This window comes from Bufo gargarizans, chromosome 5 (assembly GCF_014858855.1).
Source record: "Bufo gargarizans isolate SCDJY-AF-19 chromosome 5, ASM1485885v1, whole genome shotgun sequence".
Taxonomy (NCBI): domain Eukaryota; kingdom Metazoa; phylum Chordata; class Amphibia; order Anura; family Bufonidae; genus Bufo; species Bufo gargarizans.
In genome coordinates this window covers 421,627,097-421,636,924 of record NC_058084.1, presented here as the reverse complement: position 1 = coordinate 421,636,924, position 9,828 = coordinate 421,627,097, and the positions used below count along the sequence as shown (strand labels likewise).

The 9,828-nt window shown below is 42.1% G+C and overlaps 1 protein-coding gene across 2 annotated transcripts in view; it reads right to left on the bottom strand.

Moving 5' to 3' along the window:
* Positions 1–972: 972 nt before the first annotated feature.
* ZMYND11 (zinc finger MYND-type containing 11) overlaps positions 973–9,828 on the bottom strand; it is a 78,985-nt gene continuing 70,129 nt past the window's right edge. For both annotated transcript variants that reach the window (XM_044295617.1, XM_044295616.1), the window contains 3 exons: positions 9,311–9,592; positions 6,989–7,174; positions 973–5,161 (listed from right to left, as the gene is read on the bottom strand). In XM_044295617.1, coding sequence (XP_044151552.1) covers positions 5,039–5,161; positions 6,989–7,174; positions 9,311–9,592 — 591 coding nt within the window. In that variant the 3' untranslated portion in view covers positions 973–5,038. The remainder of the gene's footprint in view (positions 5,162–6,988; positions 7,175–9,310; positions 9,593–9,828) is intronic.

The following is a 9,828-nucleotide window of genomic DNA, read 5'->3' as shown; positions in this document are numbered from 1 at the left end:
CACCAGAGCTTTTTATGGGCTTCCTAACAAAGGGGGTGAATACATACGCACATGCCAGTTTTCTATTTCTAAACAATAGTTTTATTTAAATATTTTTCTCATTTCACTTCACTAACTTAGACTATTGTGTTCTGATCCATCACATAAAATTCAGATTAACAAAACATTGACTTTAAGGCCTCTTTCACACAACCATATGGCTATTTCAGTGTTTTGCGGTCCGTTTTTCTGTATGGCATATACAGTATAAAGTAATTACATAGAAAAAATTGGGCTGGCCATAACATTTTCAATAGATGGTTCCGCAAAAACAGAACGGATATGGAAGACATACGTATGCATTTCCGTATGTGTTCAGTTTTTTTTGCTGACCCATTGACTTGAATAGAGCCACGGAAAGTGATTTGCGGGCAATAATAGGACATGTTCTATCTTTCAACGGAACGGAAACAGAATGTATACGGAGTACATTCCGTTTTTTTTTTCTGCGGAACCATTGTAATGAATGGTTCCGTACACGGAACGCAAAAAATGGCCTGCAAAACAAAAACACGGTAGTGTGAAAGAGGCCTAAGGCTGTAATGTAACAAAATACGAAAAAAGTCAAGGGGGGGGGGAATACTTTTGCAAGGCACTGTAAATACACATTTAACATAATTTTTTGTTTTGTTTTCTATGCTGTTCCATACCGTGGAACATAACATAACAGCCAGATGGAGGCCTAAAGCACACTTTTTTGCCTTCAATTAAGCTAATGTAACCCTATGAACACGTTTAATGTGTACATCACGAGCAATATCTATACCATCCCAAACGGTCTCATCTAGCAGGAGCTTTGAATTCTGTCTTGTAAAGTGACGTTAATTCGGTTCCCTCACCTACTACCAAAAAGACATTGACTTCACAGGAACCTGTGAAGAACACAACCTGTGATCGACACTGGATAGAAGTACTTTCAAGGATGCCATGAAGTAATTTTAAATACATTTATTAACAAATGTTAACACATATTGCTAGTAAGAGCAGCTTACAAAATGGCAGAATGTGTGAAAGAACTAGACCAGCCACAATGGATAATTACAATGTGCATAGTGGCCAAGCTTAACATCTTAGTACAGCTTAAGAAACAGAAGTGAATTCAGTTTTGTAGTAACTGTCTCAAAACATTTTGCATTTTTTTTGTCATTTTTCTTTTCACTTTAACTTACAACATATACAAAACCAGGCCACAATCTTAATTGATATATTTTTTTTTTGTTTTCACACAGATTTGACTCTGCAATGTGCAACCATGTCAAAAGACACAGGAAAAGAAGCCCAGATAACACAAGTCTTAATCTCATGCAGATAACCGTAATATTGTATGTTTCTTGGAATGATATTACATCAAAGTATTTATTTATTTATTTCACGATACACTTTCATTCATAGGTCTGGATCGATATTGCAGATATCGTATCTGCTCTGTCAGGATTGTACCATAGCCCATTACAGCAGTGGAGTGGTATCATTTATGTGGCTGGAACGAGGAAGGTGCTGATGTCATGTCTGATTGTAACGTATAAAGCTAAATATGACACGGCTGGAGCATACCAATAGGTGACGTGCATCCCACAGCAACTTGGCTGTTACCCATGTGTCAGTATTCACTACGGCTCCCAGGTTGACATTTTCCAATGCCATTTTCTAACCACTTGCAATAAATATCAAAGATCTAAATATATGTACAAGTCTTCCTCGGTATCCTTCTCTCCAAATAGCTAGCGTCTTAGATTTCTCTACATTCCTGCTCAGAATCCTCACATGAAAACAGAACAAAAAAAAGAAACAAACGAACTTCCTTTCACACCTAAAAACATAAGAAGAATTAAAATACAACAATGATAAAAGTGGCTAATGACGTGGATTGGAAGGCAACCCCTCTCCCAACATGGTGAAAGATTTCTCGGTGAAAACACTAGTCAACTATCGATCCATTCCTATGGTTCATGTTCTTAAGATGTTGCAAAAACTGACATTTGACAAGAAAACTGGCATGCATTAATCGTCAGTGCGTGTGTGGAGGAAGCGACGCGTCGCAAAGCTCTTCCTGAAAGTAATTGCTGGGTATTTGACTGCAGACATTAGGGACGCCAACAGCAAGGAAATTCCTACTAGTTTCTGGTAGGCTGGGAATGAACTAGAAATGCCCTTAAATATCAATGGTACCGTTTTCATTAGTTCAGCATCTCGTTGCCAAATCAAACCTTTTTGTAGGCTTAGGCCAGTTTCAGACGAGCGCGGTCGCTGCGGGAAACACGCTCCATGTGGGAGCTGTATTTCCCGTTATGGATGCTGCTCATCCGAAGTGGATTCGCAGAATCATAATGATTTATGATTCCTTCCAGATCATTAGTCTGCTAAACCTGAGTCACATAATGGTGTGAATACAGTTCAGCAGACTCATGGTCTGGAAGGAATTCACATTATAATTGTCTTTCGTGTGTGGGGAGTGTCTGTATTTTCGGCAAGAAGCTGAAAACTATAAATCCCAGAAGTCAACAGTCCTGTGGCTACACTCTGTATCGCTTACTGCTGCCATTAGATTAACAAGCCCCCTGGGTACTACATCTCTGATGACGCCCTGTACACTGGGGGAATTGATTAGAAGATGCCAACCACGGGACCAATGTACTTGGTAGATACTGTGTGACCTGTGCCTGAAAGCAGGAACAGCGACACTGTTGGAAATGACAAACTGACTGTATTTTGTAGGTTTGCAACAGTCGTAGTGTCATAAGTGTCAGAAAACCCCTTTAAAGTACAGGTTCAACTTTGCCAACATATTTAAATAATACATTTGTTTTATTGTTCCAGTGCCTGGGTTACCATGGTTACAGACTACAAACAAGCCCTGTGTTGTCTGATCCTGCAGTGCAGTTATACTTCTTACTAACACTCATATATAAACACATAGGTTAGCAAGGGGGGTAATATGACTGGAGGCTCACACACAGCAGTTTGCGCGTAGTCTGTTACTATGGAGACACAAAGGTCTTCATAATATCTGTAAGTATTTTGATACAGGCTATTTGCAAGGTTAGTTCATTTACCATTTAAAAAAAAACTTAATGCCGCTTAATTGTAACCAGGTGCTGCCTACCAACAGATTTTTGGTTTTGGTCTCAAAATTAAATCGCTAGGATATGCCCCCATTGTCTGATAGGTGCGGTTCCAACCCCTGGGACCCGCACCTACAAGGAGAGCGGAGCGGGGAGAGCTGTGGCAGGAGGACCCCGGGTTTCCCGGTCTCTGTCCACCACCAAGTGCTGTTCCCATACAAGTGAATGGGAGTGCACAGCGCACGCGCAGCCCCTGCTCCCATTCATTTCTATGGGGCAGACATAAATAGCTGAGCAAGCGGTCGGCTATGTTCAGCGGCTCCATAGAAATTAATGGAGTGCAGCTGCGCATGCGCAGTGCGCCCTCCGTTCATTTCCCTGCTCCGTTCTCGTTGTAAGTGCGGCTCCCAGAGGTGGGACCCGCACCTATCAGACAATTGGGGCATATCCTAGCGATATGCCCTCATTGTATGTGATGGGAAAACCCCTTTCATGTATCCGAATTATGGTGTAGGCTTCTTAGCCCAATTTACGAAGTAATTTGTTGCAAAATCAGTGGTCACCTTAACATTACACATATCGTATGTATTGATTGTATTAGCTTAAATGGCAGTGGTGCCCTGATCTTGTGCATACTTAGTGTGACACGGTAACCTGCGACACCAGATATCTGATACTTAAAATTCTGTAAATGATTAGAAGCTTAACCACACTTCCTACCTACGAAGCCCCTATATATTTGGGGCATCAGTCCTAGATTCCCAGAGCAAGGTGACCCTGAGAAACGCCCCTGGTGACAAATGTGCATGCCTAGCAGTAGTGTGAACGGGTGAATTCATTCTAAAAAGGTACAATAACGGCACACATGAGAGCTTAATAAACCCTGTAAAAAGTCATCCAAGGTCGATTCTTGGTTTGAACGGTCTCTTAAGTGTGCCTCCATAGGACTATGAACTGTGCAAATTGTAAAGTAACGCCTATGATCTAAGATTAGATTACCTGTATTTAAAACTATGCAATCAAAGTTAATATATTTCATTTCTTTATAAAAGTTATATATTGAAAATAAGTAATGAACAAACATGGGATATATATTAAAATAAAATATGCAAGAAAAAAAAAACATTTCTTGCTTAAGTGAACCCTGTTCCCAAAAATCTTAAAACCCCCTGGTACAGAATGAATTAAAAATGCCTTTCAAGGTAGAAGGAACACAATGACGCGAGCTTGGCAGGTTTCAGATGTGAGGCTTTGCCTAAAAGGTAGTACACTCCCCCTCTGGTTTCTTTACATTCACAGACTGGCACCACACATTTGGCTCACTGTGTATTGATCTTTGCTAACAGCTAAAATTGTGGTCCAGGGTTACTCCATGAGACCAAAATATGGTGCCTCTTTTGCCTCTGCTTTAATAGGAGAGCATTAAGACCTGCTGCTTGGCTGGCGTAGATTTGCTAAAAATTATCTTAAAATGGTCAAAACATTTAAACAAATAAAAAACAAACGCCTTGAACCTGAAATGCAAAAATCGACTAGCAAAAACGACTGTGTATAATTCCATTATGAATGTAAAACGCGCTTCCAACTTCTCGTGTGTTAGTACAGGAAGGAACGACGTCTAACCTTGGTGGTTTTCAGAAGAGATGTCATGCACGTATTGGAATAAAATACAGTGCGGGGTCCTCTGGCAGCCGACAGGTTAGAGACTGAATACAAGCACAGGGAAGATTGTGCAAAATATTTCTTTGTGGAGAAAAGTTTTTGGCGCTTCAGTACTGGAGTTGTGCAATCGGCAGATCTTCCAGTACTGAGCAAACTAGGAGCTGCTTCGGAGACGGTATGCAGATAGAAAGCGGGTACGGCATCCTGGAAATTAAAACAAAACACAGAGTTTGAGGAGAGAGATCAAGGAAACAACGCGAGAGGGAGGGGACCATTCATCTTTTCCTGCGACAGGTTCTCTTGTGTTCAGCGTGCCAGTGTTCCTGCTGACATTTGATGGAGCAGTACGAAGTGTTCCAGCAGCAGTGGTACATTGCCTCCTCTTCACAGTTGTAGCACTGTGGAGGTAAAATAACAAAAAAATAACAAAAAAAAAAAAAAAAAAAAAAAAACAATTATGAAAATGTATAAACCTACATGGCTGAATAATACACGGACATCGCAAAAGACACAGAGCCTGACCTAAGGGGTACAGTCATTGCTGCAAACAATTTTGGTTTATTCTCTCAAAACACACAAAATCTAATGCAACTTTACAATCAAAAAGTTCCTGACATTTTGTTTCTACAGCATGCATGCAGATCTATGCACCGCCATGGTAACAGACAGCAAACTGTGAAATGTGATCCTTCAGTCATGCTCCATTCTATCTGGCCTCTACTCCTGGATAAGGCTGTGTTCACATCTCGGGTGACCTGATCAGGCAGACCCCATCCGGAGTTCAATGGATCTGGCATTGCCGGATACTGCTGTTCACCGCCGAACCCCATACGCTATAATGGGATCTGGCCGCTTTCCAGCATGACAGAAAACTAGTGCATTATAGCCTATGGGGTCCAGTGGTGAACGGCAGTATCCGGCATTGCCAGATCTGGTGAACTCCGGCAGGCTGTTCTCTGCTAGAACAGCCTGCCGGATCAGGTTACTGAAGATGTGAACGTAGCCTAGCCTAGCCTAGCAAATATACGCTAGCACAAAATATGGGACAGATGGGAAGAAAGTCTAAGGCTGCAAGAATGTAGGAATACACTACACAAAATCGGTTTGCTGTCTGTTACCATATAGTCACATAGGGGGTCATTTATCAAACTGAAATACGCCTAAATTAGGCGTATTTCAGGCACAGATTGGAGTGCAATGGTTAGTTGCTCAGCAATCTGTTTCTTTTCCCCGCTCACGCCAGCCCGTCCCATTTACCATTTTTTACGCCTCTTTCAGGTGTAGAAAAAGGTCTAAATGTAAGACAGCTCAGCAGCTGTGTTACATTTAGAAGTGATGGAGGATCCGCCGAGGTTATGAAGAGATCTGTGCCTATACATAACTTTGGTGATCCACCGCCATTTTTAGGCCTTTATTAATACTGATGTAAAAACCGCTGGTCTTAATAAATTACCCCCATAGTCTGCATAGGGGCTGTAGAAACAATACGATTTAAAATGTGTTTCATTTTTCGTATCAGATTTTACGGAACAGAAATACCTGATGTACAACGGATACACTCTGTTAGTCCTAAAGCAGAGCCAGCCACACTTGTGCAAATATTCAGATTTTTTTCTTTGTGGTTCTGCGCCACTTTTCAAAATGGTAGACAGTGCGGGGTGGAACATTGGTGGTGTGGGGCCTAGGCAGACCAATACATTTATTGTAATTTATGCCAGATAACTGGCATAAATTATACCTGAAATCGTCAGGTCCCAGCTGTAGTAGATTTCAGGTCTGCCACATCATCCATGGCCCAAAATATACCAAAATTATTAAAAGGCATGCTCCTCTAACTGTGGCGAATCTGATGATAATGGACAACAGTATCAAATGCCAGTCTTAATAAATGTCTACAAAATGTTTATAGTACAAAAAACTACAGGTTCTAACGAATGGAAAGTTACAAGAGTACACGAGGGGCAATGCAATTTCTTTTCATATGAAAAAATTATTCCTATCATGGGAATTTCTTTCTCGGATACCTTTCCTGACGAGTGTAGAAATCAGAAAAGAATACTAATTGAATTGGCAAAAAGTCACACATACAGCCAACTTAAAAAAGGGAATTTGTCCCTAAGACAGACTCTAAAGCTCTGGCACCCTTTGAGCTGCACCCTGAACTTTTGTGTAAATGGAGCACCTGCACAGACTGGCCTCATCGGAATGGAGAACAGGCCTCTTACCCACTGCTTCTTCTTGGTCTGGGATATCAGCTGCTTATGTTGTGCTGCCAACTTCTTAATCTCTTCAACAAACTCTTCCTTGCACTTTTCTTTCACCTGTTTGCACTTTCTATCCATCTCCCCCTGTATATTGGCCACGGCTTTGTTAACGGCTTGCCTCTTCTCCTCCTCCATCTCAGCTCGCAGCTGCAAAGACAAGTAAAGACTCTCATAGGACAAAGCAGCGTCTTTGTATCAGTCACTGAACTACACGGACTGACTTCATCTTGTTCAAAGCAAAGTGACATGAAGACGAAAACGTCACATTAGTATTCAGGTCTCCATTCACCAAGTTGATCTGCAGAGCAAACACTTAAGAGGCCATTACAATAGGACATTAGGATAAATAAAAAAAATCCCCATTACATTACATAAAGGACAGTGATGTATTACAAAGTTTCTAGAACAGTACTAGGACTACATCTTTAATATATTTAATAAAAAAATACATAAATCAGTAACCAAATAACATAGGTTAAACTTCCTGATACTAAATCAATAGTATTTCATGAAATAATAGCTGCCAGCTGGGGAAAAAGGTAATAAATTAAAGGGGTATCGCACTCCCCCCCGGGAATAAGGCCTAATGCATAGAGCCGCACAGTGCATTGGGGACCTCAAAATCCATGGGCACCATCAAGTGAATGGGACTGCATCCATGAGACGGTGTGCACACAGCTGGTGCACGTATATTGCGGACCCACTGCTTGCGGGCTGCAATACAGGCACGGCCAGGCAAGCAGCGTGTGCATAAGGCCTAAAGACCCGTTTTAATGCTGCAGACCCCTTCATAGTCTTTCTCTGTGCTGCAGCACAGCCTCATTCAAATGAGTGACCTCTAGGACTCCAGGATAATCACAGATCATAAACTTATAATGGCATATCGATAGGCTATATCATATGTCTCGCTAGAAGTCTGAAGACTAGTAAGCTCTAGGCATGGCATGACTCGCCCAAAGAAAGCTGGTCAAAGCAAGGTGTAGTGATCATCTAGCAGCTTCCCCCTATTTGTTCCAATAAAGCACTTCTTAATGAAAGAGTGTTCAATCGTGTGTACCCGCTGGGAGATCACATTGTCAGTGGCTAAAGGGGGGCAGTAGTCACGTCTTGTCTATGGCCAACTTTACTGCTGACTGCTCTCATGGCACCTGATGCATCAGAAAACAAGACGAGATGATCCGATATGGATAATGTATAGTTATTTTTCATCCAACCCTTCATGTTTGGTTCAGGCTTGCAATTACCTTAAAGAGGTTGTCCCACAAAAAATATTCTAAATTTTTCAAACCAGCATCTGTCGCTGAATACTTTTGTAATTGCATGTAATAAAAAATTTAGCATAGCCCCTGAGTTATTCAATAAAATGTATCTTTTTTTTTCTTATTATTTCTTTGTCCTGCTCACTGAGATGGCCGCACATGCTGTTTCATCCTTCAACTGCCTCCTGAGCTGTGATAGGCAGAGCATAGACACTCCCCCTGAGCTGTGATAGGCAGAGCATGGTCACGCCCCCTGAGCTGTGATAGGCAGAGCATGGTCACGCCCCCTGAGCTGTGATAGGCAGAGCATGGTCACGCCCCCTGAGCTGTGATAGGCAGCGCATGGTCACGCCCCCTGAGCTGTGATAGGCAGAGCATGGTCACGCCCCCTGAGCTGCAGCAGAAAAGACACTCCCCTTGAGCTGTCAGCTTAATAAATCTAGCAGAGCAATAAATGGCATCTTTGGATCCATGTGAGGTACAGGGCTGGTTCTAGATTTATTAGAAAGAGACTGTCATTTACTATATGATGTCTGATTTTCATTTTTTACATTAGTCATGGGATAACCCCTTTAAAGGAGCCCATACACATAAGAGCAAAGTCAGCCAAACCGACCAATTGTGGCAGGACCGCCTGACTATCTTATGCGTATGGAGATGAATAGATTCTGTCTTCATGGTAATGTCAGCAGGATCGCCCATTATGTGTGTAGCGATGGGCTGACTCTCCCCTGAAGGCAGATGTTGGGGAAACCAGGACTGGCATGCTGGATTTTATGGGAAGTGAACTGTAGAGGGGTGTCACCATGGACCACACACAATTCAGTCACAGTCGATTCCGTGGTTGAATACGTATAACTTGTGCTCGATCCCTGCTTTCCTGCCTACCTCTGTACAGAGAGCCGCAGAAGACATACTGCTCAAAACATACTTAATGTATGGAACCCCTTCATCCTAAGGGGGTCCTTTAAATCACTGCACTTAGGATACAGCCACTTTCCATAAGAGATTAGTTCATTCTAACCTTGTCAATGGCTTCCCGCACGGCTCTTTCCGTGTCCCTCTTGTTGTCTGTGCTCATTCTTTCTTTAAAGTCATTGAAGATCTTACTGTACTTGTCATGACACATGTTCTGACACACGCCGGAGTCATTACTGGTCTGCGTGCTGCGGTGCGACATTCTTGGAGATGAGGCACTTTGCTTCTTTGTCTGTGTACAGACAGACACCTTTTCAACTGGTGGCGGCAGAGAAGGGATTTCTTGGCTTGAGCTCACAGCTTCCGTCTCAGGTTCTGGCTCTGGATCCTACGGACGGAACAGGTTGGTTTAGGTCTTGGTGAAGCACATATCTGCAGTAGGCATGGTTCACAGTACAATAATTATTATTGATTGGAGCTTGATGGACACAGATTTAAAGAAAAAAATTCACAGAGATCTACATAAAATATATGCTGAAAGGAACCATTCAGAATCGATAAGGTTTAAGTTTGGTGATGGTGCTCCCCAGTCCATCACTGAAAATACCACGGCTCAATTAAAGG